Genomic DNA, 24,992 nt, shown 5'->3' with positions numbered 1-24,992 from the left:
CTCCACTTGCATGTAGAAAGACAAGCCCTATCGGGCCTCAACACAAAACTTTCTTCTGTGTTGAGGACAAGTAGAAGGGACACCCAGTGCAGAAACTCTGATTTCGGTGGTTCGCATGTTGTTGGGACCATCAGTCAGGGCGATGGTCCTGTGAAGGACTCCTTTTGCCCTGAGCTGTACAACTCTTACTTACCTGGCAGGGGAGATACCATGATCAAGAAGGTGGTTCACCCATGGCGAGGCCTGGCCATTGCACTCCGGTGGGGCTGACCTATGCAAATTCCTCAAATGTGGGAATCTCGACTGCATAATTTGTGGTAGTTGGGGACTGCGTTCGCGCTCTCCCCTGATGGATTGTCAAAAGTAATAAGGGGGAAACAGATAGGGACATGCTGCCTTCCAACCTGGCTGTAGCAACAGACAGACAGCGAGAATTTCAAAGGTGGCTTAAAAGCTTTGCGCAGCCAGTGTCTTTGCTAGTGCTAGATCACAATATCACTCGTCAATCAAATTTGTTTCAGATTCAGCAGCCCTTGCTCTGATCAATGTGAAATCCCAGTCATGGCACATTTGCCTTACAGAACGGCTGTGGGTCAATAAAAGGCCCCAATCTTCTCCTGTCTTTTGGTTCACTTAAGTCTGCTGCAGATAAATCTGGTGGTTGAGGGTTTGAACTCATTTTTCAGAGCTTGACATAACGCATGTATCTTAAAGGTGCTTCCATCAAAGAGTTTGCTCTTCCGTTTTACCGACGGTCACTTAAAAGCAAAGCTCGCTTGCCGGGACCATGGGCGAGGAGGACTGTATGGGGAATGTGATGCCGGCCTTAGCCTGTCAGGGCCCTCGCTTCTCGGCCTTTTGGCTAAGACAGTGATCGCCTCTTTTTGCTGCCAGTCACCTTGCCTGTAGTGGCATTGTTTGCTTGACAGTCCTTGGAGGAAATTATTTTTCCTGAGTGTTATGAAAAGCAACTCTTGTAGTTGCATTGCTTTCACAAGGGAATATATTTAGCGCACAGATCCATTTACCAGGATACCAAACACTTTCTCGTAAAAGTTCAGGTAATTACTGGTCTTATTTATCTATTAGGTTTTAGTCTGATTTATTTGTTTTATCTTCTTTTTAGTACTGTGTTAGAGTAGGAGTTTTTAAAGTGTGGTGCCTCCAACATGTCGGCGGCCCATGCTGGCATACGGAGGCACCACAGTGTACGCTTCACCTTTGTGGAGAAAGATGGAAGGCTACAGGGGTTGTCTAGGCTAGACTTCTCAAGGAAGCTAATCCAACAATCACTGAATTTTAAGCCAGATGACATAAATTGCATTGTGACCTTACCACAGAACAAAGGATTTGATGTTCGCTTCCGCTCAGCGATTCTGTTGAAGATATGAAAACACCAGAGCCCAGTTTTCTGCTTTTAATGTAGAGAAACTGACTGACAATGCTTTCAAGACAGTCATTGTCAGGATGTTCAATGAAACAGTAAATGCAGATGACATATGTATGTGGCTGGGAAGATTTTGCACGGTTAATGGCCAAGCTATGAAGGTGAGAGATGAGGATGGCATTTGGAACTGTGCTTGGAGGGTCCCCATTCAACAATGGCAGGATCCCCAAGGCTTCCAGGGCCTGAAACATCTGCCATCCATGATAGTTCTGGGAAATAACCGGGGCTACATTCACTACCAGGGACAGCCAAAACTTTGTCGCAAGTGTGGCGAGCATGGACATCTTGCGGAAGCATGTCAGCAAATCATCTGTGGAAAGTGCAGAGAAATTGGTCATACTTTTGAAGAATGTACCAATGGCAGAAAGTGCAACCTGTGTGGAGAAACAACTCATCTCTTCAGAGACTGTCCAAGGTCTTTTGCCAACAAAGTGAAAGCTGCAAAACAAGCAGAAAAAGAAAAAGAAAATGGCGGATTGTTTGAAATGTTTGAAGAGCACATTTTGGAGCCTGGGCCAGACAATTCAAATCTCCCTCCAAATCCTGTGACTGGAGGACAGGAGTCAGGTGAGGAGGGGGAGGGGCCTGTCACTGCTCCTCAAGTGGAGCATGTGGAAGAAGAGGCTGCAGTACAGGCAGAAGGTGGAGCTACACCTCATTCTGAGGGTGAAAGTAAGATTGGGAGCAAGTGTGAGAATGGGAGTGAGTGTGAGAGTGATCGTGAGAATGAGAATGGGAGTGATAGCGAAGAAGCCTCCCTCCCCCCAGCCCAACAGGCTAAGAGGCCTTTATCAGAATTGTCCCCGGAGGCTCCAGTAGTCTCCGGAAAGAGGGGAAGAGCTGGGGACTCCTCAGACAGTTTATCTGTGGAGGAGCCCAGAGTCTTCCCCTCCGATTCTCCAAATGAGCTCTCTTTCCTAAATATAGCCCTACAATCAACCCCTAAGGACTCGAAATTCAACAAAAGATTGCAAGAAAGGCCACCACCTAGAGTCCGACCGGGGAAAATGGCTCAAACCCCTCACCCCTCCCCCATAGGGGTGAAGGAAGAGCAAATTTCACAAGAAGTATGACGACTGCTTCTAAATACTAGTCTTTTAAAATGTCTTACCTGTTGCTTTTAACCATACTTATAACCCTCACCTTCTCTACCATCAATGTGAGAAGTGTGAAGTCTAAAGTTAGAGCGCAATCTGTTTTATCCTACCTAAACTCTTTTAAGTCAGATGTGTTTTTAATACAAGAATGTGGTCTACCGTTTTTAAAAAACTACAGGGATTGGGAGGAGTTGTGGCCACATGGATCCGTGTGGAGTGGATCAAACCACAACAAAAATGATGGCGTGGCAATTTTAATTAAAAACCCTCTGATCTTGGTGAAGGGCAGCACTGTGGTGAGAGACGGTAGGGCACTTTTAGCACACCTGACTTTTATGGTAAGGATTTTAAACTACTGGACTGTTTTAAAGTCATGCATCCCAGAGAGGAGGGCTTCACCTGCTTCAGTGGTGACGGCACCAAAGCCTCTTGCATCGATTATATTTTATCACGGGATTTCCCACCAACCGATGCAAGAGTAACTCCTGTTTTCTTCTCTGATCACACTATACTTTCTTGCACCCTATCACTAACTTCAGGTGTGACGGCTGGGAAGGGTCTGTGGAAACTCAACTGCTCCCTTTTAGAAGATAGGGAGTTAGTTAGGCAGTACCAAGACTGGTAGACCCTTCAAGACCTATACATCTCACGTGCACACTGGTGGGAAATGGTGAAGGGAAGGACCCAGACCTTTTTTAGGCAGGCAGGTAAGAGAAAGAAAGCAAGGGTAAAATCACAGCTTTGATGATTAAAACCTTTCCTTCCATTGTCATTTCCCTTAGTCTCCAGTACCCCAGTCGTTGTTTTACTTTCCCTATCTTGTCCTGCCAATTTGTTTCCCCTTCACCCTCCTTATTAAATTTGACCCCAAGTATTTTTAAGTCAGTCTGTGTCACAGTTAGGGGGAGTCCCGTCTTTTCAGTCACTGTCCATGGTCCGTAAAATTGGGCTTGGGTGTTCTGTCTGTTTAATTTTGATCCTGAGGCCAGTCCAAACCAGTCAGTCAAGTCCAGTGTCCTGTTTACGGATAAAAGGTCAGTGCATAAAATGTTGATGTCGTCCATGTATAAAACACACTTGCTGGTCATTCCCCCGCTCCCCGGTACTACCACCCCATTGATTCGTTGGTCCCTTCTCAAGACCTGTGCCAATGATTCAATGCATGTGATGTAGAGGAGGGCAGATTACGGACAACCCTGACGGACACCGCAGTTGATATCGACTGCTTTTGTCAGATGCCCATTAACTATGAATTTGCTGATGATTCCCCGGTACAGCAGTCCCACCCAAGCTATAAACCTCTCAGGGAACCCCATTTTTTGCAGTACCTGGAAAAGGTACTGGTGCGAGACCCGATCAAAAGCTTTCTCAAAGTCTAAATTTAGGACTACTAGCCTAATGTTTCTGTCTCTCGCAAAACAGATGGTGTCTCGGATCAGTAGGAGGCTGTCCGTGATCTTTCTCCCCGGGATGGCACAGGTTTGATCCGGGTGAATCAGCCCCTCTAAAAACACAGTCATGCGAGATGCTAAAAGTTTACTAAAAAGTTTACAATCAAAGTTTAAAAGAGTGATAGGTCTCCAGTTTTTTAGGTCTGTCTTGTCGTTGTCCTTGAAAAGTAGAGTCACTATCCCTCTTCTAAAACTGTCGGGGAGTCTGTCAAGTTTTTCTAAGTCCATAAAAACAACAAGAAGGTCAGGTGCTAAAATGTCCCAGAAAGTCAAATAAAATTCTAAGGGAAGCCCATCGTCTCCTGGGGACTTCCCTTTTTTGAAACTCTTGATGCAGTTGAAAATTTCTAAAGGGGTAAAATCTTGGGATAAAAGCACACTGTCATTTATTTTGTGTTCAATGAACTTTAAAACTTCTCTCATTGTGTCTGTTTTTATAGGTTTTTCTTTGTACAATTCTTTATAAAATTTAACTATGGTATCGTTAATTTCATCTGTTGTTTCAGCTGAGCACTGATTGTCTTTTTTCAGTTTAAAAATGGTTTTATCTTTATCTAAAATTATTTAAAAAAAGTACCTAGTGCACTTCTCTCCTTCTTCTATTTCTTTTTCTTTGCTTCTTAAAATGACACCCTTACTTTTAATTTCTGCTATAACCGACATCTCTTCTTTTATTTGCTTTATTTCTTCATTAAAATCCAGACCCTCTAGGTTTAGTTTAAAATACAGTTGAAGTCGTTTTTGCAGTCCCAGCATGCGTCTGTCGTCCCTACCTTTTAATGCTCACTTCTGTTTTTATCCCCCCTAGAAATGTGATCTTAGACCTGAAACGAGCCATCTTTTATTTCCTGTGGGGGTCTAAGTCGGAGCGCCTGAGAAGGGACACAATGAGGGAAACCAAGGAGAAAGGAGGAAAAGGAGTGCCAGACCTGTTTTTAATCCTGGGAGCAAGATACGCCACAATCGGACTCGCAGCTGCCACAGCCCCATCCGGAAACCCAAAGACAGCAGCAATGGCCCGGTTCTGGATGGGGTCCTACCTCAGGAAACTGAAACTTTTAAAAACTGATCTTAAAGTTCCAGTGTCCTTTTATCTGCCACAATCGTATCATTTTATTCAGAAGTTTTTAAAACATTTCAACCTTGAAAAACAGGAGCTGCATATTTTAACTAACATACGATCTGTAATCTCTGTTGTGCAGGAGCGAGAACCAGTGAGCCCAGTGCGCGGGCTTGCACTCGGCGAGCCCTCCACAGTTTGGAAAAATGTGAACCATCCTGTTCTTCCAAACAGACTCCGGGACCTGTCATGGATGGTGGCTCACGAGATCCTCCCAGTCAGGTCCGTGATGCACTCCCGGGGCATGTCGACGTCCCCAACCTGCCCCCGACCTGGTTGTGGCGCGCCTGAGTCGGTGAGGCACCTGCTCTGGGAGTGCAGCGCTGCTGTAGAACAGTGGACACTGGCCGGCTCCTTGCAATTCCCGTGCTTACCAGCAAGGGAGGTCCTTACAGCACAGCTGGTACTGTATGGAGTGAGCCAAAGTCAACAAACACCAAAGGACTTTGCAAAACAATGGCTCACTCTAGCCGCCATCAAAGACGCCACATGGACCTCCAGGAACTTGCTGGTAAGAAAGCACAAGCAGATCCCCCCCTTGGCAGTGATCCGGATGGCAGCAGCGACGGTCAGTATGGCCGTCGCTGCAGGCGGCGGGCCTAGGACACAGCCACAAAGAAGAATCGCCTCTGTGCCCATTCGGATGAAGGAGCCGGAGCCATACGGGAAAAGTTCAAAAAGCAGCAGCGGCCTGACTCTCCGGGAGAGGCAGGTGGGAAGGAGCAGCAGGGTGAGGATCTCCTCTGAGCACCAGGACAGGATCCCAAGAGACCACATCTGTTTGGGAGAACAGGATGAGTTAATCTTGATAGGGGCTCACTGCACTCCTGCACAACAGTTGACTTTTAAAGAAAAACGTTTCTTAACCAATGCTCTCCTTTTAATTGTTTTAAATGAAGACACTGTTTTTACACCCAAAAACATTTTATGATGTACTTCACATAGTATCAATGTTTGTTTTTAAAAAAACAGAAAAGATGGATGTGTACCGTGTAAAATTGTAAAAAAAAAATGATGAACAACAAGGAAAACACAACAACAACAAGGAAAACAAATGTGTGATGTGCAATGTGATGAAACATAAAGTGAAAAAAGAGTCAATAAAACTTTTCAAAAGAAAAAAAAAATCTGTTCTTATCAGTTTAATATCTGATACGTCCCATACCCGTGGACCATATATTAAATTGATTTTTGGACTTGGGAGATGGAACAGGGGCTTGCTCCGTCCACTCCACGCATTGACCCGGTATTGCAGTACCTCCGGGAATGGTGCACCCTCCTCTCTTCAGTGTTTAAAATAATCCTTTCTTTTCACTGCATTTAAGAGAAATATGTGTGTGTGTGTGTGAGTCTGGCCTTGCTTTGTCACTGCGTTGACTTGCTGCCGGGACGCAAGCTTTTTGAAATGAACTGGAATTTTAGTCAGGTTTGGGGTTATTTGTGTGCCAGTTCCCCCATTTGCCACTCTGTGTATGCTATTGCTGTAGTAGCACACAGACACACAATAACATATCAACAGTCAATGTTGCAAAGTGTTTCTGGCCTAGCTGCTGCTTCGACTGTTCTTTTGTAGGCGGTAAGAAAAACCTTCTTACCACCTTCTCTTTTGTTGGCGGTAAGAAAAACCTTCTTACCACCTTCTCTTTTCATTGAGCAGGGTTTTCAACTCAGGGGTAACCCAGGGTTTGTTGTTGGAGAAACACTGTATTTTTTTGGTGTGTACAGTGTTCTTAACACAGAAGTTTATGTAATCTGTGATGCAGTGGGTTAAACTGTCAATGTCCTCTCCATGTGGGCTGCACAGCACCTCCCAGTCAGTGGTGTCGAAGCAGTCCTGCAGCGCCTCAATGGCCTCCTTAGACCACTTCTTCACATACCTGGTTGTGGGGGGTTGTTTTTTTAACCATATGTATGTAAATGGACTTGGTTTGTAAATAAAACCAAGGACTTTCAACTAGGAGGTAGCCATCAAGTCCTACGTGAGTCCAACTGTCATTGGTTAGGCTTACATCATTTTTCTTACCAAACCATGATCTTTTCCTGAGCTAACACAGAAGTTTTGTTCATTGTTTTCGTTTATTCTTAAGCGTGAGAGCCAGTTGGCACCAGGCACTTAAGAGCAATTTTCTAGCAATGAGCGTTGGCAAATTCAAGAGAAACCTCCAACTTGAAGAACATGTCCTTATCTTAAGAACTATATGTAATGCTGACAATTTGAGTTATGTAGCAAATGCTACAAGTTTTTAAGAAATACTAAAATTGTGCTTTCACAAAGCTCTCATACTGTAACTCTCCAAATCCTCTGTTATAATCCATCCTTTCATCTTGTGATGTCATACTTCAGAATGTTGGTTATTTCTTTAATGTTGACAAGTAACGGCCTGCTATTCTGTTTGACTATGATACTGATAGAATAAACAGGAGAATTAATCCATAGTATTGTAGTTTAGGTGTTTGTTTAATCAAAGTAATACATCGCCCTGCCTTCAATTCAATTCAAACAACTTTTTTCGTCCCCTGGGGGCAATTCAAAGGCACACAGAGCAGTAAATTACCAACAGTGCTTAACCTAAATATAAAGTGTCAATTTAAATACAACTCAAAGCTTAAACTTAACTTGAAAATACAAAATATAAAAGAGTAGATACAAGTGGACAGTGATCGGACTAACAGATGTAAACAGATGTAACCAGAACTTTGTACAGTAGTGACCAGATGTAAACAGAACTATATGCAGTAAACGAGAAATAAATATGTATATACAGAGCTATGTGCAAGTAGGCAAATACTAAATGATAAGTTATAAGGTGCATGGTGAATAATGGCTGTGCATAACGTCTGTGCTTTATCTTACTAGGAAAGCAAATAGATCAAACCAAGGACTTTCAACTAGGAGGTAGCCATCAAGTCCTATGTGAGTCCAACTGTCATTGGTAAGGCTTACAACATTTTTCTTACCAAACCATAATCTTTTCCTTAGCTAACACAAAAGTTTTGTTCATTGTTTTCGTTTATTCCTAAGTGTGAGAGCTTGTTGGCACCAGGCACTTAAGAGCAATTTTCCAGCAATGAGTATTGGCAAATTCAAGCATGCTATTCTGTTTGACTATGATACTGACAGAATAAACAGGAGAATTAATCCATAGTATTGTAGTTTAGGTGTTTGTTTAATCAAAGTAATACATCGACCTGCCTTCAATTCAATTCAAAAACTTTTTTTGTCCCCTGGGGGCAATTCTAAGGCACACAGATCAGTAAATTCCCAACAGTGCTTAACCTAAATATAAAGTGTCAATTTAAATACAACTTAAGGCTTAAACTTAACTTGAAAATACAAAATATAAAAGAGTATATATAAGTGGACACCTCAGTCGCCTCAGCAGTGCAGCCGACATTGATCAGAGCAAGGGCTGCTGAATCTGAAACAAATTTGATTGACGAGTGATATTGTGATCTAGCACTAGCAAAGACACTGGCTGCGCATAGCTTTTAAGCCACCTTGGAAATTCTTGCTGTCTGTCTGTTGCTACAGCCAGGTTGGAAGGCAGCATGTCCCTATCTGTTTCCCCCTTATTACTTTCGACAATCCATCAGGGGAGAGCGCGAACGCAGTCCCCCACTACCACAAATTATGCAGTCGAGATTCCCACATTTGGGGAATTCGCATAGGTCAGCCCCACCGGAGTGCAATGGCCAGGCCTCGCCATGGGTGAACCACCTTCTTGATCATGGTATCTCCCCTGCCAGGTAAGTATGAGTTGTACAGCTCAGGGCAAAAGGAGTCCTTCACAGGACCATCGCCCTGACTGACGGTCCCAACAACATGCGAACCACCGAAATCAGAGTTTCTGCACTGGGTGTCCCTTCTACTTGTCCTCAACACAGAAGAAAGTTTTGTGTTGAGGCCCGATAGGGCTTGTCTTTCTACATGCAAGTGGAGAAATAAGGCTCATCATTCTAACAGGTCGTGCCACACTTCCACATCAAAGCCAACCGATAGCTACCGCCAGTGTGTGTGTGTGCGTGTTTTTCTTACCGCCAACAAAAGAACAGTCGAAGCAGCAGCTAGGCCAGAAACACTTTGCAACAATGACTGTTGATATGTTATTGCGTGTCTGTGTGCTACTACAGCAATAGCATACACAGAGTGGCAAATGGGGGAACTGGCACACAAATAACCCCAAACCTGACTAAAATTCCAGTTCATTTCAAAAAGCTTGCGTCCCGGCAGCATGTCAACGCAGTGACAAAGCCAGGCCAGACTCACACACATATTTCTCTTAAATGCAGTGAAAAGAAAGGATTATTTTAAACACTGAAGAGAGGAGGGTGCACCGTTCCCGGAGGTACTGCAATACCGGGTCGATGCGTGGAGTGGACGGAGCAAGCCCCTGTTCCATCTCCCAAGTCCAAAAATCAATTTAATATATGGTCCCCGGGTAGGGGACGTATCAGATATTAAACTGATAAGAACAGATACTACACTTGATCTTAGCCAAAAGGCCGAGAAGCGATGCCCCTGACAGGCTAAGGCCGGCATCACATTCCCCATACAGTCCTCCTCGCCCATGGTCCCGGCAAGCGAGCGTTGCTTTTAAGTGACCGTCGGTAAAACGGAAGAGCAAACTCTTTGATGGAAGCACCTTTAAGATACATGCGTTATGTCAAGCTCTGAAAAATGAGTTCAAACCCTCAACCACCAGATTTATCTGCAGCAGACTTAAGTGAACCAAAAGACAGGAGAAGATTGGGGCCTTTTATTGGCCCACAGCCGTTCTGTAAGGCAGATGTGCCGTGACTGGGATTTCACATTGATCAGAGCAAGGGCTGCTGAATCTGAAACAAATTTGATTGACGAGTGATATTGTGATCTAGCACTAGCAAAGACACTGGCTGCGCATAGCTTTTAAGCCACCTTGGAAATTCTTGCTGTCTGTCTGTTGCTACAGCCAGGTTGGAAGGCAGCATGTCCCTATCTGTTTCCCCCTTATTACTTTCGACAATCCATCAGGGGAGAGCGCGAACGCAGTCCCCAACTACCACAAATTATGCAGTCGAGATTCCCACATTTGGGGAATTCGCATAGGTCAGCCCCACCGGAGTGCAATGGCCAGGCCTCGCCATGGGTGAACCACCTTCTTGATCATGGTATCTCCCCTGCCAGGTAAGTATGAGTTGTACAGCTCAGGGCAAAAGGAGTCCTTCACAGGACCATCGCCCTGACTGACGGTCCCAACAACATGCGAACCACCGAAATCAGAGTTTCTGCACTGGGTGTCCCTTCTACTTGTCCTCAACACAGAAGAAAGTTTTGTGTTGAGGCCCGATAGGGCTTGTCTTTCTACATGCAAGTGGAGAAATAAGGCTCATCATTCTAACAGGTCGTGCCACACTTCCACATCAAAGCCAACCGATAGCTACCGCCAGTGTGTGTGTGTGTGTGTGTGTTTTTCTTACCGCCAACAAAAGAACAGTCGAAGCAGCAGCTAGGCCAGAAACACTTTGCAACAATGACTGTTGATATGTTATTGCGTGTCTGTGTGCTACTACAGCAATAGCATACACAGAGTGGCAAATGGGGGAACTGGCACACAAATAACCCCAAACCTGACTAAAATTCCAGTTCATTTCAAAAAGCTTGCGTCCCGGCAGCATGTCAACGCAGTGACAAAGCCAGGCCAGACTCACACACATATTTCTCTTAAATGCAGTGAAAAGAAAGGATTATTTTAAACACTGAAGAGAGGAGGGTGCACCGTTCCCGGAGGTACTGCAATACCGGGTCGATGCGTGGAGTGGACGGAGCAAGCCCCTGTTCCATCTCCCAAGTCCAAAAATCAATTTAATATATGGTCCCCGGGTAGGGGACGTATCAGATATTAAACTGATAAGAACAGATACTACACTTGATCTTAGCCAAAAGGCCGAGAAGCGATGCCCCTGACAGGCTAAGGCCGGCATCACATTCCCCATACAGTCCTCCTCGCCCATGGTCCCGGCAAGCGAGCGTTGCTTTTAAGTGACCGTCGGTAAAACGGAAGAGCAAACTCTTTGATGGAAGCACCTTTAAGATACATGCGTTATGTCAAGCTCTGAAAAATGAGTTCAAACCCTCAACCACCAGATTTATCTGCAGCAGACTTAAGTGAACCAAAAGACAGGAGAAGATTGGGGCCTTTTATTGGCCCACAGCCGTTCTGTAAGGCAGATGTGCCGTGACTGGGATTTCACATTGATCAGAGCAAGGGCTGCTGAATCTGAAACAAATTTGATTGACGAGTGATATTGTGATCTAGCACTAGCAAAGACACTGGCTGCGCATAGCTTTTAAGCCACCTTGGAAATTCTTGCTGTCTGTCTGTTGCTACAGCCAGGTTGGAAGGCAGCATGTCCCTATCTGTTTCCCCCTTATTACTTTCGACAATCCATCAGGGGAGAGCGCGAACGCAGTCCCCAACTACCACAAATTATGCAGTCGAGATTCCCACATTTGGGGAATTCGCATAGGTCAGCCCCACCGGAGTGCAATGGCCAGGCCTCGCCATGGGTGAACCACCTTCTTGATCATGGTATCTCCCCTGCCAGGTAAGTATGAGTTGTACAGCTCAGGGCAAAAGGAGTCCTTCACAGGACCATCGCCCTGACTGACGGTCCCAACAACATGCGAACCACCGAAATCAGAGTTTCTGCACTGGGTGTCCCTTCTACTTGTCCTCAACACAGAAGAAAGTTTTGTGTTGAGGCCCGATAGGGCTTGTCTTTCTACATGCAAGTGGAGAAATAAGGCTCATCATTCTAACAGGTCGTGCCACACTTCCACATCAAAGCCAACCGATAGCTACCGCCAGTGTGTGTGTGTGTGTGTGTGTTTTTCTTACCGCCAACAAAAGAACAGTCGAAGCAGCAGCTAGGCCAGAAACACTTTGCAACAATGACTGTTGATATGTTATTGCGTGTCTGTGTGCTACTACAGCAATAGCATACACAGAGTGGCAAATGGGGGAACTGGCACACAAATAACCCCAAACCTGACTAAAATTCCAGTTCATTTCAAAAAGCTTGCGTCCCGGCAGCATGTCAACGCAGTGACAAAGCCAGGCCAGACTCACACACATATTTCTCTTAAATGCAGTGAAAAGAAAGGATTATTTTAAACACTGAAGAGAGGAGGGTGCACCGTTCCCGGAGGTACTGCAATACCGGGTCGATGCGTGGAGTGGACGGAGCAAGCCCCTGTTCCATCTCCCAAGTCCAAAAATCAATTTAATATATGGTCCCCGGGTAGGGGACGTATCAGATATTAAACTGATAAGAACAGATACTACACTTGATCTTAGCCAAAAGGCCGAGAAGCGATGCCCCTGACAGGCTAAGGCCGGCATCACATTCCCCATACAGTCCTCCTCGCCCATGGTCCCGGCAAGCGAGCGTTGCTTTTAAGTGACCGTCGGTAAAACGGAAGAGCAAACTCTTTGATGGAAGCACCTTTAAGATACATGCGTTATGTCAAGCTCTGAAAAATGAGTTCAAACCCTCAACCACCAGATTTATCTGCAGCAGACTTAAGTGAACCAAAAGACAGGAGAAGATTGGGGCCTTTTATTGGCCCACAGCCGTTCTGTAAGGCAGATGTGCCGTGACTGGGATTTCACATTGATCAGAGCAAGGGCTGCTGAATCTGAAACAAATTTGATTGACGAGTGATATTGTGATCTAGCACTAGCAAAGACACTGGCTGCGCATAGCTTTTAAGCCACCTTGGAAATTCTTGCTGTCTGTCTGTTGCTACAGCCAGGTTGGAAGGCAGCATGTCCCTATCTGTTTCCCCCTTATTACTTTCGACAATCCATCAGGGGAGAGCGCGAACGCAGTCCCCAACTACCACAAATTATGCAGTCGAGATTCCCACATTTGGGGAATTCGCATAGGTCAGCCCCACCGGAGTGCAATGGCCAGGCCTCGCCATGGGTGAACCACCTTCTTGATCATGGTATCTCCCCTGCCAGGTAAGTATGAGTTGTACAGCTCAGGGCAAAAGGAGTCCTTCACAGGACCATCGCCCTGACTGACGGTCCCAACAACATGCGAACCACCGAAATCAGAGTTTCTGCACTGGGTGTCCCTTCTACTTGTCCTCAACACAGAAGAAAGTTTTGTGTTGAGGCCCGATAGGGCTTGTCTTTCTACATGCAAGTGGAGAAATAAGGCTCATCATTCTAACAGGTCGTGCCACACTTCCACATCAAAGCCAACCGATAGCTACCGCCAGTGTGTGTGTGTGTGTGTGTGTTTTTCTTACCGCCAACAAAAGAACAGTCGAAGCAGCAGCTAGGCCAGAAACACTTTGCAACAATGACTGTTGATATGTTATTGCGTGTCTGTGTGCTACTACAGCAATAGCATACACAGAGTGGCAAATGGGGGAACTGGCACACAAATAACCCCAAACCTGACTAAAATTCCAGTTCATTTCAAAAAGCTTGCGTCCCGGCAGCATGTCAACGCAGTGACAAAGCCAGGCCAGACTCACACACATATTTCTCTTAAATGCAGTGAAAAGAAAGGATTATTTTAAACACTGAAGAGAGGAGGGTGCACCGTTCCCGGAGGTACTGCAATACCGGGTCGATGCGTGGAGTGGACGGAGCAAGCCCCTGTTCCATCTCCCAAGTCCAAAAATCAATTTAATATATGGTCCCCGGGTAGGGGACGTATCAGATATTAAACTGATAAGAACAGATACTACACTTGATCTTAGCCAAAAGGCCGAGAAGCGATGCCCCTGACAGGCTAAGGCCGGCATCACATTCCCCATACAGTCCTCCTCGCCCATGGTCCCGGCAAGCGAGCGTTGCTTTTAAGTGACCGTCGGTAAAACGGAAGAGCAAACTCTTTGATGGAAGCACCTTTAAGATACATGCGTTATGTCAAGCTCTGAAAAATGAGTTCAAACCCTCAACCACCAGATTTATCTGCAGCAGACTTAAGTGAACCAAAAGACAGGAGAAGATTGGGGCCTTTTATTGGCCCACAGCCAAGGCAGATGTAAGGCAGATGTGCCGTGACTGGGATTTCACATTGATCAGAGCAAGGGCTGCTGAATCTGAAACAAATTTGATTGACGAGTGATATTGTGATCTAGCACTAGCAAAGACACTGGCTGCGCATAGCTTTTAAGCCACCTTGGAAATTCTTGCTGTCTGTCTGTTGCTACAGCCAGGTTGGAAGGCAGCATGTCCCTATCTGTTTCCCCCTTATTACTTTCGACAATCCATCAGGGGAGAGCGCGAACGCAGTCCCCAACTACCACAAATTATGCAGTCGAGATTCCCACATTTGGGGAATTTGCATAGGTCAGCCCCACCGGAGTGCAATGGCCAGGCCTCGCCATGGGTGAACCACCTTCTTGATCATGGTATCTCCCCTGCCAGGTAAGTATGAGTTGTACAGCTCAGGGCAAAAGGAGTCCTTCACAGGACCATCGCCCTGACTGACGGTCCCAACAACATGCGAACCACCGAAATCAGAGTTTCTGCACTGGGTGTCCCTTCTACTTGTCCTCAACACAGAAGAAAGTTTTGTGTTGAGGCCCGATAGGGCTTGTCTTTCTACATGCAAGTGGAGAAATAAGGCTCATCATTCTAACAGGTCGTGCCACACTTCCACATCAAAGCCAACCGATAGCTACCGCCAGTGTGTGTGTGTGTGTGTGTGTTTTTCTTACCGCCAACAAAAGAACAGTCGAAGCAGCAGCTAGGCCAGAAACACTTTGCAACAATGACTGTTGATATGTTATTGCGTGTCTGTGTGCTACTACAGCAATAGCATACACAGAGTGGCAAATGGGGGAACTGGCACACAAATAACCCCAAACCTGACTAAAATTCCAGTTCATTTCAAAAAGCTTGCGTCCCGGCAGCATGTCAACGCAGTGACAAAGCCAGGCCAGACTCACACACATATTTCTCTTAAATGCAGTGAAAAGAAAGGATTATTTTAAACACTGAAGAGAGGAGGGTGCACCGTTCCCGGAGGTACTGCAATACCGGGTCGATGCGTGGAGTGGACGGAGCAAGCCCCTGTTCCATCTCCCAAGTCCAAAAATCAATTTAATATATGGTCCCCGGGTAGGGGACGTATCAGATATTAAACTGATAAGAACAGATACTACACTTGATCTTAGCCAAAAGGCCGAGAAGCGATGCCCCTGACAGGCTAAGGCCGGCATCACATTCCCCATACAGTCCTCCTCGCCCATGGTCCCGGCAAGCGAGCGTTGCTTTTAAGTGACCGTCGGTAAAACGGAAGAGCAAACTCTTTGATGGAAGCACCTTTAAGATACATGCGTTATGTCAAGCTCTGAAAAATGAGTTCAAACCCTCAACCACCAGATTTATCTGCAGCAGACTTAAGTGAACCAAAAGACAGGAGAAGATTGGGGCCTTTTATTGGCCCACAGCCGTTCTGTAAGGCAGATGTGCCGTGACTGGGATTTCACATTGATCAGAGCAAGGGCTGCTGAATCTGAAACAAATTTGATTGACGAGTGATATTGTGATCTAGCACTAGCAAAGACACTGGCTGCGCATAGCTTTTAAGCCACCTTGGAAATTCTTGCTGTCTGTCTGTTGCTACAGCCAGGTTGGAAGGCAGCATGTCCCTATCTGTTTCCCCCTTATTACTTTCGACAATCCATCAGGGGAGAGCGCGAACGCAGTCCCCCACTACCACAAATTATGCAGTCGAGATTCCCACATTTGGGGAATTCGCATAGGTCAGCCCCACCGGAGTGCAATGGCCAGGCCTCGCCATGGGTGAACCACCTTCTTGATCATGGTATCTCCCCTGCCAGGTAAGTATGAGTTGTACAGCTCAGGGCAAAAGGAGTCCTTCACAGGACCATCGCCCTGACTGACGGTCCCAACAACATGCGAACCACCGAAATCAGAGTTTCTGCACTGGGTGTCCCTTCTACTTGTCCTCAACACAGAAGAAAGTTTTGTGTTGAGGCCCGATAGGGCTTGTCTTTCTACATGCAAGTGGAGAAATAAGGCTCATCATTCTAACAGGTCGTGCCACACTTCCACATCAAAGCCAACCGATAGCTACCGCCAGTGTGTGTGTGTGTGTGTGTGTTTTTCTTACCGCCAACAAAAGAACAGTCGAAGCAGCAGCTAGGCCAGAAACACTTTGCAACAATGACTGTTGATATGTTATTGCGTGTCTGTGTGCTACTACAGCAATAGCATACACAGAGTGGCAAATGGGGGAACTGGCACACAAATAACCCCAAACCTGACTAAAATTCCAGTTCATTTCAAAAAGCTTGCGTCCCGGCAGCATGTCAACGCAGTGACAAAGCCAGGCCAGACTCACACACATATTTCTCTTAAATGCAGTGAAAAGAAAGGATTATTTTAAACACTGAAGAGAGGAGGGTGCACCGTTCCCGGAGGTACTGCAATACCGGGTCGATGCGTGGAGTGGACGGAGCAAGCCCCTGTTCCATCTCCCAAGTCCAAAAATCAATTTAATATATGGTCCCCGGGTAGGGGACGTATCAGATATTAAACTGATAAGAACAGATACTACACTTGATCTTAGCCAAAAGGCCGAGAAGCGATGCCCCTGACAGGCTAAGGCCGGCATCACATTCCCCATACAGTCCTCCTCGCCCATGGTCCCGGCAAGCGAGCGTTGCTTTTAAGTGACCGTCGGTAAAACGGAAGAGCAAACTCTTTGATGGAAGCACCTTTAAGATACATGCGTTATGTCAAGCTCTGAAAAATGAGTTCAAACCCTCAACCACCAGATTTATCTGCAGCAGACTTAAGTGAACCAAAAGACAGGAGAAGATTGGGGCCTTTTATTGGCCCACAGCCGTTCTGTAAGGCAGATGTGCCGTGACTGGGATTTCACATTGATCAGAGCAAGGGCTGCTGAATCTGAAACAAATTTGATTGACGAGTGATATTGTGATCTAGCACTAGCAAAGACACTGGCTGCGCATAGCTTTTAAGCCACCTTGGAAATTCTTGCTGTCTGTCTGTTGCTACAGCCAGGTTGGAAGGCAGCATGTCCCTATCTGTTTCCCCCTTATTACTTTCGACAATCCATCAGGGGAGAGCGCGAACGCAGTCCCCAACTACCACAAATTATGCAGTCGAGATTCCCACATTTGGGGAATTCGCATAGGTCAGCCCCACCGGAGTGCAATGGCCAGGCCTCGCCATGGGTGAACCACCTTCTTGATCATGGTATCTCCCCTGCCAGGTAAGTATGAGTTGTACAGCTCAGGGCAAAAGGAGTCCTTCACAGGACCATCGCCCTGACTGACGGTCCCAACAACATGCGAACCACCGAAATCAGAGTTTCTGCACTGGGTGTCCCTTCTACTTGTCCTCAACACAGAAGAAAGTTTTGTGTTGAGGCCCGATAGGGCTTGTCTTTCTACATGCAAGTGGAGAAATAAGGCTCATCATTCTAACAGGTCGTGCCACACTTCCACATCAAAGCCAACCGATAGCTACCGCCAGTGTGTGTGTGTGTGTGTGTGTTTTTCTTACCGCCAACAAAAGAACAGATGAAGCAGCAGCTAGGCCAGAAACACTTTGCAACAATGACTGTTGATATGTTATTGCGTGTCTGTGTGCTACTACAGCAATAGCATACACAGAGTGGCAAATGGGGGAACTGGCACACAAATAACCCCAAACCTGACTAAAATTCCAGTTCATTTCAAAAAGCTTGCGTCCCGGCAGCATGTCAACGCAGTGACAAAGCCAGGCCAGACTCACACACATATTTCTCTTAAATGCAGTGAAAAGAAAGGATTATTTTAAACACTGAAGAGAGGAGGGTGCACCGTTCCCGGAGGTACTGCAATACCGGGTCGATGCGTGGAGTGGACGGAGCAAGCCCCTGTTCCATCTCCCAAGTCCAAAAATCAATTTAATATATGGTCCCCGGGTAGGGGACGTATCAGATATTAAACTGATAAGAACAGATACTACACTTGATCTTAGCCAAAAGGCCGAGAAGCGATGCCCCTGACAGGCTAAGGCCGGCATCACATTCCCCATACAGTCCTCCTCGCCCATGGTCCCGGCAAGCGAGCGTTGCTTTTAAGTGACCGTCGGTAAAACGGAAGAGCAAACTCTTTGATGGAAGCACCTTTAAGATACATGCGTTATGTCAAGCTCTGAAAAATGAGTTCAAACCCTCAACCACCAGATTTATCTGCAGCAGACTTAAGTGAACCAAAAGACAGGAGAAGATTGGGGCCTTTTATTGGCCCACAGCCGTTCTGTAAGGCAGATGTGCCGTGACTGGGATTTCACATTGATCAGAGCAAGGGCTGCTGAATCTGAAACAAATTTGATTGACGAGTGATATTGTGATCTAGCACTAGCAAAGACACTGGCTGCGCATAGCTTTTAAGCCACCTTGGAAATTCTTGCTGTCTGTCTGTTGCTACAGCCAGGTTGGAAGGCAGCATGTCCCTATCTGTTTCCCCCTTATTACTTTCGACAATCCATCAGGGGAGAGCGCGAACGCAGTCCCCAACTACCACAAATTATGCAGTCGAGATTCCCACATTTGGGGAATTCGCATAGGTCAGCCCCACCGGAGTGCAATGGCCAGGCCTCGCCATGGGTGAACCACCTTCTTGATCATGGTATCTCCCCTGCCAGGTAAGTATGAGTTGTACAGCTCAGGGCAAAAGGAGTCCTTCACAGGACCATCGCCCTGACTGACGGTCCCAACAACATGCGAACCACCGAAATCAGAGTTTCTGCACTGGGTGTCCCTTCTACTTGTCCTCAACACAGAAGAAAGTTTTGTGTTGAGGCCCGATAGGGCTTGTCTTTCTACATGCAAGTGGAGAAATAAGGCTCATCATTCTAACAGGTCGTGCCACACTTCCACATCAAAGCCAACCGATAGCTACCGCCAGTGTGTGTGTGTGTGTGTGTGTTTTTCTTACCGCCAACAAAAGAACAGATGAAGCAGCAGCTAGGCCAGAAACACTTTGCAACAATGACTGTTGATATGTTATTGCGTGTCTGTGTGCTACTACAGCAATAGCATACACAGAGTGGCAAATGGGGGAACTGGCACACAAATAACCCCAAACCTGACTAAAATTCCAGTTCATTTCAAAAAGCTTGCGTCCCGGCAGCATGTCAACGCAGTGACAAAGCCAGGCCAGACTCACACACATATTTCTCTTAAATGCAGTGAAAAGAAAGGATTATTTTAAACACTGAAGAGAGGAGGGTGCACCGTTCCCGGAGGTACTGCAATACCGGGTCGATGCGTGGAGTGGACGGAGCAAGCCCCTGTTCCATCTCCCAAGTCCAAAAATCAATTTAATATATGGTCCCCGGGTAGGGGACGTATCAGATATTAAACTGATAAGAACAGATACTACACTTGATCTTAGCCAAAAGGCCGAGAAGCGATGCCCCTGACAGGCTAAGGCCGGCATCACATTCCCCATACAGTCCTCCTCGCCCATGGTCCCGGCAAGCGAGCGTTGCTTTTAAGTGACCGTCGGTAAAACGGAAGAGCAAACTCTTTGATGGAAGCACCTTTAAGATACATGCGTTATGTCAAGCTCTGAAAAATGAGTTCAAACCCTCAACCACCAGATTTATCTGCAGCAGACTTAAGTGAACCAAAAGACAGGAGAAGATTGGGGCCTTTTATTGGCCCACAGCCGTTCTGTAAGGCAGATGTGCCGTGACTGGGATTTCACATTGATCAGAGCAAGGGCTGCTGAATCTGAAACAAATTTGATTGACGAGTGATATTGTGATCTAGCACTAGCAAAGACACTGGCTGCGCATAGCTTTTAAGCCACCTTGGAAATTCTTGCTGTCTGTCTGTTGCTACAGCCAGGTTGGAAGGCAGCATGTCCCTATCTGTTTCCCCCTTATTACTTTCGACAATCCATCAGGGGAGAGCGCGAACGCAGTCCCCAACTACCACAAATTATGCAGTCGAGATTCCCACATTTGGGGAATTCGCATAGGTCAGCCCCACCGGAGTGCAATGGCCAGGCCTCGCCATGGGTGAACCACCTTCTTGATCATGGTATCTCCCCTGCCAGGTAAGTATGAGTTGTACAGCTCAGGGCAAAAGGAGTCCTTCACAGGACCATCGCCCTGACTGACGGTCCCAACAACATGCGAACCACCGAAATCAGAGTTTCTGCACTGGGTGTCCCTTCTACTTGTCCTCAACACAGAAGAAAGTTTTGTGTTGAGGCCCGATAGGGCTTGTCTTTCTACATGCAAGTGGAGAAATAAGGCTCATCATTCTAACAGGTCGTGCCACACTTCCACATCAAAGCCAACCGATAGCTACCGCCAGTGTGTGTGTGTGTGTGTGTGTTTTTCTTACCGCCAACAAAAGAACAGTCGAAGCAGCAGCTAGGCCAGAAACACTTTGCAACAATGACTGTTGATATGTTATTGCGTGTCTGTGTGCTACTACAGCAATAGCATACACAGAGTGGCAAATGGGGGAACTGGCACACAAATAACCCCAAACCTGACTAAAATTCCAGTTCATTTCAAAAAGCTTGCGTCCCGGCAGCATGTCAACGCAGTGACAAAGCCAGGCCAGACTCACACACATATTTCTCTTAAATGCAGTGAAAAGAAAGGATTATTTTAAACACTGAAGAGAGGAGGGTGCACCGTTCCCGGAGGTACTGCAATACCGGGTCGATGCGTGGAGTGGACGGAGCAAGCCCCTGTTCCATCTCCCAAGTCCAAAAATCAATTTAATATATGGTCCCCGGGTAGGGGACGTATCAGATATTAAACTGATAAGAACAGATACTACACTTGATCTTAGCCAAAAGGCCGAGAAGCGATGCCCCTGACAGGCTAAGGCCGGCATCACATTCCCCATACAGTCCTCCTCGCCCATGGTCCCGGCAAGCGAGCGTTGCTTTTAAGTGACCGTCGGTAAAACGGAAGAGCAAACTCTTTGATGGAAGCACCTTTAAGATACATGCGTTATGTCAAGCTCTGAAAAATGAGTTCAAACCCTCAACCACCAGATTTATCTGCAGCAGACTTAAGTGAACCAAAAGACAGGAGAAGATTGGGGCCTTTTATTGGCCCACAGCCGTTCTGTAAGGCAGATGTGCCGTGACTGGGATTTCACATTGATCAGAGCAAGGGCTGCTGAATCTGAAACAAATTTGATTGACGAGTGATATTGTGATCTAGCACTAGCAAAGACACTGGCTGCGCATAGCTTTTAAGCCACCTTGGAAATTCTTGCTGTCTGTCTGTTGCTACAGCCAGGTTGGAAGGCAGCATGTCCCTATCTGTTTCCCCCTTATTACTTTGGACAATCCATCAGGGGAGAGCGCGAACGCAGTCCCCAACTACCACAAATTATGCAGTCGAGATTCCCACATTTGGGGAATTCGCATAGGTCAGCCCCACCGGAGTGCAATGGCCAGGCCTCGCCATGGGTGAACCACCTTCTTGATCATGGTATCTCCCCTGCCAGGTAAGTATGAGTTGTACAGCTCAGGGCAAAAGGAGTCCTTCACAGGACCATCGCCCTGACTGACGGTCCCAACAACATGCGAACCACCGAAATCAGAGTTTCTGCACTGGGTGTCCCTTCTACTTGTCCTCAACACAGAAGAAAGTTTTGTGTTGAGGCCCGATAGGGCTTGTCTTTCTACATGCAAGTGGAGAAATAAGGCTCATCATTCTAACAGGTCGTGCCACACTTCCACATCAAAGCCAACCGATAGCTACCGCCAGTGTGTGTGTGTGTGTGTGTGTTTTTCTTACCGCCAACAAAAGAACAGTCGAAGCAGCAGCTAGGCCAGAAACACTTTGCAACAATGACTGTTGATATGTTATTGCGTGTCTGTGTGCTACTACAGCAATAGCATACACAGAGTGGCAAATGGGGGAACTGGCACACAAATAACCCCAAACCTGACTAAAATTCCAGTTCATTTCAAAAAGCTTGCGTCCCGGCAGCATGTCAACGCAGTGACAAAGCCAGGCCAGACTCACACACATATTTCTCTTAAATGCAGTGAAAAGAAAGGATTATTTTAAACACTGAAGAGAGGAGGGTGCACCGTTCCCGGAGGTACTGCAATACCGGGTCGATGCGTGGAGTGGACGGAGCAAGCCCCTGTTCCATCTCCCAAGTCCAAAAATCAATTTAATATATGGTCCCCGGGTAGGGGACGTATCAGATATTAAACTGATAAGAACAGATACTACACTTGATCTTAGCCAAAAGGCCGAGAAGCGATGCCCCTGACAGGCTAAGGCCGGCATCACATTCCCCATACAGTCCTCCTCGCCCATGGTCCCGGCAAGCGAGCGTTGCTTTTAAGTGACCGTCGGTAAAACGGAAGAGCAAACTCTTTGATGGAAGCACCTTTAAGATACATGCGTTATGTCAAGCTCTGAAAAATGAGTTCAAACCCTCAACCACCAGATTTATCTGCAGCAGACTTAAGTGAACCAAAAGACAGGAGAAGATTGGGGCCTTTTATTGGCCCACAGCCGTTCTGTAAGGCAGATGTGCCGTGACTGGGATTTCACATTGATCAGAGCAAGGGCTGCTGAATCTGAAACAAATTTGATTGACGAGTGATATTGTGATCTAGCACTAGCAAAGACACTGGCTGCGCATAGCTTTTAAGCCACCTTGGAAATTCTTGCTGTCTGTCTGTTGCTACAGCCAGGTTGGAAGGCAGCATGTCCCTATCTGTTTCCCCCTTATTACTTTGGACAATCCATCAGGGGAGAGCGCGAACGCAGTCCCCAACTACCACAAATTATGCAGTCGAGATTCCCACATTTGGGGAATTCGCATAGGTCAGCCCCACCGGAGTGCAATGGCCAGGCCTCGCCATGGGTGAACCACCTTCTTGATCATGGTATCTCCCCTGCCAGGTAAGTATGAGTTGTACAGCTCAGGGCAAAAGGAGTCCTTCACAGGACCATCGCCCTGACTGACGGTCCCAACAACATGCGAACCACCGAAATCAGAGTTTCTGCACTGGGTGTCCCTTCTACTTGTCCTCAACACAGAAGAAAGTTTTGTGTTGAGGCCCGATAGGGCTTGTCTTTCTACATGCAAGTGGAGAAATAAGGCTCATCATTCTAACAGGTCGTGCCACACTTCCACATCAAAGCCAACCGATAGCTACCGCCAGTGTGTGTGTGTGTGTGTGTGTTTTTCTTACCGCCAACAAAAGAACAGATGAAGCAGCAGCTAGGCCAGAAACACTTTGCAACAATGACTGTTGATATGTTATTGCGTGTCTGTGTGCTACTACAGCAATAGCATACACAGAGTGGCAAATGGGGGAACTGGCACACAAATAACCCCAAACCTGACTAAAATTCCAGTTCATTTCAAAAAGCTTGCGTCCCGGCAGCATGTCAACGCAGTGACAAAGCCAGGCCAGACTCACACACATATTTCTCTTAAATGCAGTGAAAAGAAAGGATTATTTTAAACACTGAAGAGAGGAGGGTGCACCGTTCCCGGAGGTACTGCAATACCGGGTCGATGCGTGGAGTGGACGGAGCAAGCCCCTGTTCCATCTCCCAAGTCCAAAAATCAATTTAATATATGGTCCCCGGGTAGGGGACGTATCAGATATTAAACTGATAAGAACAGATACTACACTTGATCTTAGCCAAAAGGCCGAGAAGCGATGCCCCTGACAGGCTAAGGCCGGCATCACATTCCCCATACAGTCCTCCTCGCCCATGGTCCCGGCAAGCGAGCGTTGCTTTTAAGTGACCGTCGGTAAAACGGAAGAGCAAACTCTTTGATGGAAGCACCTTTAAGATACATGCGTTATGTCAAGCTCTGAAAAATGAGTTCAAACCCTCAACCACCAGATTTATCTGCAGCAGACTTAAGTGAACCAAAAGACAGGAGAAGATTGGGGCCTTTTATTGGCCCACAGCCGTTCTGTAAGGCAGATGTGCCGTGACTGGGATTTCACATTGATCAGAGCAAGGGCTGCTGAATCTGAAACAAATTTGATTGACGAGTGATATTGTGATCTAGCACTAGCAAAGACACTGGCTGCGCATAGCTTTTAAGCCACCTTGGAAATTCTTGCTGTCTGTCTGTTGCTACAGCCAGGTTGGAAGGCAGCATGTCCCTATCTGTTTCCCCCTTATTACTTTCGACAATCCATCAGGGGAGAGCGCGAACGCAGTCCCCAACTACCACAAATTATGCAGTCGAGATTCCCACATTTGGGGAATTCGCATAGGTCAGCCCCACCGGAGTGCAATGGCCAGGCCTCGCCATGGGTGAACCACCTTCTTGATCATGGTATCTCCCCTGCCAGGTAAGTATGAGTTGTACAGCTCAGGGCAAAAGGAGTCCTTCACAGGACCATCGCCCTGACTGACGGTCCCAACAACATGCGAACCACCGAAATCAGAGTTTCTGCACTGGGTGTCCCTTCTACTTGTCCTCAACACAGAAGAAAGTTTTGTGTTGAGGCCCGATAGGGCTTGTCTTTCTACATGCAAGTGGAGAAATAAGGCTCATCATTCTAACAGGTCGTGCCACACTTCCACATCAAAGCCAACCGATAGCTACCGCCAGTGTGTGTGTGTGTGTGTGTGTTTTTCTTACCGCCAACAAAAGAACAGATGAAGCAGCAGCTAGGCCAGAAACACTTTGCAACAATGACTGTTGATATGTTATTGCGTGTCTGTGTGCTACTACAGCAATAGCATACACAGAGTGGCAAATGGGGGAACTGGCACACAAATAACCCCAAACCTGACTAAAATTCCAGTTCATTTCAAAAAGCTTGCGTCCCGGCAGCATGTCAACGC

At 46.6% G+C, this 24,992-nt stretch overlaps 1 protein-coding gene, 24 non-coding genes and 1 pseudogene across 25 annotated transcripts; 3 read left to right on the top strand and 23 right to left on the bottom strand.

Annotated features, from left to right (window-relative positions):
• The first annotated feature begins 185 nt into the window (after positions 1 to 185).
• Positions 186 to 349, top strand: LOC136177798 (U1 spliceosomal RNA). The gene has a single exon (XR_010665291.1). It is a non-coding gene; the product is annotated as a U1 spliceosomal RNA (small nuclear RNA).
• Positions 350 to 3,211: 2,862 nt separating this feature from the next.
• LOC136177688 (uncharacterized) lies at positions 3,212 to 6,126 on the top strand. The gene is made up of 2 exons (XM_065951642.1): positions 3,212 to 3,251; positions 4,743 to 6,126. The coding sequence occupies exons 1-2, from the start codon at positions 3,212 to 3,214 to the stop codon at positions 6,044 to 6,046; spliced, it is 1,344 nt and encodes a 447-aa protein (XP_065807714.1). The 3' UTR covers positions 6,047 to 6,126.
• A 91-nt stretch (positions 6,127 to 6,217) lies between these two features.
• On the top strand, positions 6,218 to 6,395 carry LOC114918915 (U2 spliceosomal RNA; annotated as a pseudogene).
• A 2,311-nt stretch (positions 6,396 to 8,706) lies between these two features.
• On the bottom strand, positions 8,707 to 8,870 carry LOC136177768 (U1 spliceosomal RNA). The gene has a single exon (XR_010665261.1). It is a non-coding gene; the product is annotated as a U1 spliceosomal RNA (small nuclear RNA).
• A 569-nt stretch (positions 8,871 to 9,439) lies between these two features.
• Positions 9,440 to 9,630, bottom strand: LOC136177912 (U2 spliceosomal RNA). Its single transcript, XR_010665406.1, has one exon. It is a non-coding gene; the product is annotated as a U2 spliceosomal RNA (small nuclear RNA).
• A 493-nt stretch (positions 9,631 to 10,123) lies between these two features.
• On the bottom strand, positions 10,124 to 10,287 carry LOC136177791 (U1 spliceosomal RNA). Its single transcript, XR_010665284.1, has one exon. It is a non-coding gene; the product is annotated as a U1 spliceosomal RNA (small nuclear RNA).
• A 573-nt stretch (positions 10,288 to 10,860) lies between these two features.
• LOC136177911 (U2 spliceosomal RNA) lies at positions 10,861 to 11,051 on the bottom strand. Its single transcript, XR_010665405.1, has one exon. It is a non-coding gene; the product is annotated as a U2 spliceosomal RNA (small nuclear RNA).
• A 493-nt stretch (positions 11,052 to 11,544) lies between these two features.
• Positions 11,545 to 11,708, bottom strand: LOC136177790 (U1 spliceosomal RNA). The gene has a single exon (XR_010665283.1). It is a non-coding gene; the product is annotated as a U1 spliceosomal RNA (small nuclear RNA).
• Positions 11,709 to 12,281: 573 nt separating this feature from the next.
• Positions 12,282 to 12,472, bottom strand: LOC136177910 (U2 spliceosomal RNA). The gene has a single exon (XR_010665404.1). It is a non-coding gene; the product is annotated as a U2 spliceosomal RNA (small nuclear RNA).
• A 493-nt stretch (positions 12,473 to 12,965) lies between these two features.
• Positions 12,966 to 13,129, bottom strand: LOC136177789 (U1 spliceosomal RNA). Its single transcript, XR_010665282.1, has one exon. It is a non-coding gene; the product is annotated as a U1 spliceosomal RNA (small nuclear RNA).
• Positions 13,130 to 13,702: 573 nt separating this feature from the next.
• On the bottom strand, positions 13,703 to 13,893 carry LOC136177909 (U2 spliceosomal RNA). The gene has a single exon (XR_010665403.1). It is a non-coding gene; the product is annotated as a U2 spliceosomal RNA (small nuclear RNA).
• Positions 13,894 to 14,390: 497 nt separating this feature from the next.
• On the bottom strand, positions 14,391 to 14,554 carry LOC136177797 (U1 spliceosomal RNA). Its single transcript, XR_010665290.1, has one exon. It is a non-coding gene; the product is annotated as a U1 spliceosomal RNA (small nuclear RNA).
• A 573-nt stretch (positions 14,555 to 15,127) lies between these two features.
• LOC136177908 (U2 spliceosomal RNA) lies at positions 15,128 to 15,318 on the bottom strand. Its single transcript, XR_010665402.1, has one exon. It is a non-coding gene; the product is annotated as a U2 spliceosomal RNA (small nuclear RNA).
• Positions 15,319 to 15,811: 493 nt separating this feature from the next.
• On the bottom strand, positions 15,812 to 15,975 carry LOC136177767 (U1 spliceosomal RNA). The gene has a single exon (XR_010665260.1). It is a non-coding gene; the product is annotated as a U1 spliceosomal RNA (small nuclear RNA).
• A 573-nt stretch (positions 15,976 to 16,548) lies between these two features.
• On the bottom strand, positions 16,549 to 16,739 carry LOC136177907 (U2 spliceosomal RNA). Its single transcript, XR_010665401.1, has one exon. It is a non-coding gene; the product is annotated as a U2 spliceosomal RNA (small nuclear RNA).
• A 493-nt stretch (positions 16,740 to 17,232) lies between these two features.
• Positions 17,233 to 17,396, bottom strand: LOC136177788 (U1 spliceosomal RNA). Its single transcript, XR_010665281.1, has one exon. It is a non-coding gene; the product is annotated as a U1 spliceosomal RNA (small nuclear RNA).
• Positions 17,397 to 17,969: 573 nt separating this feature from the next.
• On the bottom strand, positions 17,970 to 18,160 carry LOC136177906 (U2 spliceosomal RNA). Its single transcript, XR_010665400.1, has one exon. It is a non-coding gene; the product is annotated as a U2 spliceosomal RNA (small nuclear RNA).
• Positions 18,161 to 18,653: 493 nt separating this feature from the next.
• On the bottom strand, positions 18,654 to 18,817 carry LOC136177787 (U1 spliceosomal RNA). Its single transcript, XR_010665280.1, has one exon. It is a non-coding gene; the product is annotated as a U1 spliceosomal RNA (small nuclear RNA).
• Positions 18,818 to 19,390: 573 nt separating this feature from the next.
• On the bottom strand, positions 19,391 to 19,581 carry LOC136177905 (U2 spliceosomal RNA). The gene has a single exon (XR_010665399.1). It is a non-coding gene; the product is annotated as a U2 spliceosomal RNA (small nuclear RNA).
• Positions 19,582 to 20,074: 493 nt separating this feature from the next.
• LOC136177786 (U1 spliceosomal RNA) lies at positions 20,075 to 20,238 on the bottom strand. The gene has a single exon (XR_010665279.1). It is a non-coding gene; the product is annotated as a U1 spliceosomal RNA (small nuclear RNA).
• Positions 20,239 to 20,811: 573 nt separating this feature from the next.
• LOC136177903 (U2 spliceosomal RNA) lies at positions 20,812 to 21,002 on the bottom strand. Its single transcript, XR_010665397.1, has one exon. It is a non-coding gene; the product is annotated as a U2 spliceosomal RNA (small nuclear RNA).
• A 493-nt stretch (positions 21,003 to 21,495) lies between these two features.
• LOC136177785 (U1 spliceosomal RNA) lies at positions 21,496 to 21,659 on the bottom strand. The gene has a single exon (XR_010665278.1). It is a non-coding gene; the product is annotated as a U1 spliceosomal RNA (small nuclear RNA).
• A 573-nt stretch (positions 21,660 to 22,232) lies between these two features.
• Positions 22,233 to 22,423, bottom strand: LOC136177902 (U2 spliceosomal RNA). The gene has a single exon (XR_010665396.1). It is a non-coding gene; the product is annotated as a U2 spliceosomal RNA (small nuclear RNA).
• A 493-nt stretch (positions 22,424 to 22,916) lies between these two features.
• Positions 22,917 to 23,080, bottom strand: LOC136177784 (U1 spliceosomal RNA). Its single transcript, XR_010665277.1, has one exon. It is a non-coding gene; the product is annotated as a U1 spliceosomal RNA (small nuclear RNA).
• Positions 23,081 to 23,653: 573 nt separating this feature from the next.
• On the bottom strand, positions 23,654 to 23,844 carry LOC136177901 (U2 spliceosomal RNA). Its single transcript, XR_010665395.1, has one exon. It is a non-coding gene; the product is annotated as a U2 spliceosomal RNA (small nuclear RNA).
• Positions 23,845 to 24,337: 493 nt separating this feature from the next.
• Positions 24,338 to 24,501, bottom strand: LOC136177783 (U1 spliceosomal RNA). The gene has a single exon (XR_010665276.1). It is a non-coding gene; the product is annotated as a U1 spliceosomal RNA (small nuclear RNA).
• Between the last annotated feature and the right edge of the window lie 491 nt (positions 24,502 to 24,992).

The sequence above is a fragment of the Labrus bergylta genome, chromosome 23 (genome assembly GCF_963930695.1).
Source record: "Labrus bergylta chromosome 23, fLabBer1.1, whole genome shotgun sequence".
Classification (NCBI taxonomy): domain Eukaryota; kingdom Metazoa; phylum Chordata; class Actinopteri; order Labriformes; family Labridae; genus Labrus; species Labrus bergylta.
This window is presented reverse-complemented; position numbering and strand designations above follow the sequence as displayed.

Coding starts and splice junctions, on each gene's coding strand:
- LOC136177688 (XM_065951642.1), top strand. CDS start 3,212: ATGGTGAAGGGAAGGACCCAGACCTTTTTTAGGCAGGCAG. Junction 3,252..4,742: donor GACCTTTTTTAGGCAGGCAG/GTAAGAGAAAGA, acceptor TCGTTTTTGCAG/TCCCAGCATGCGTCTGTCGT.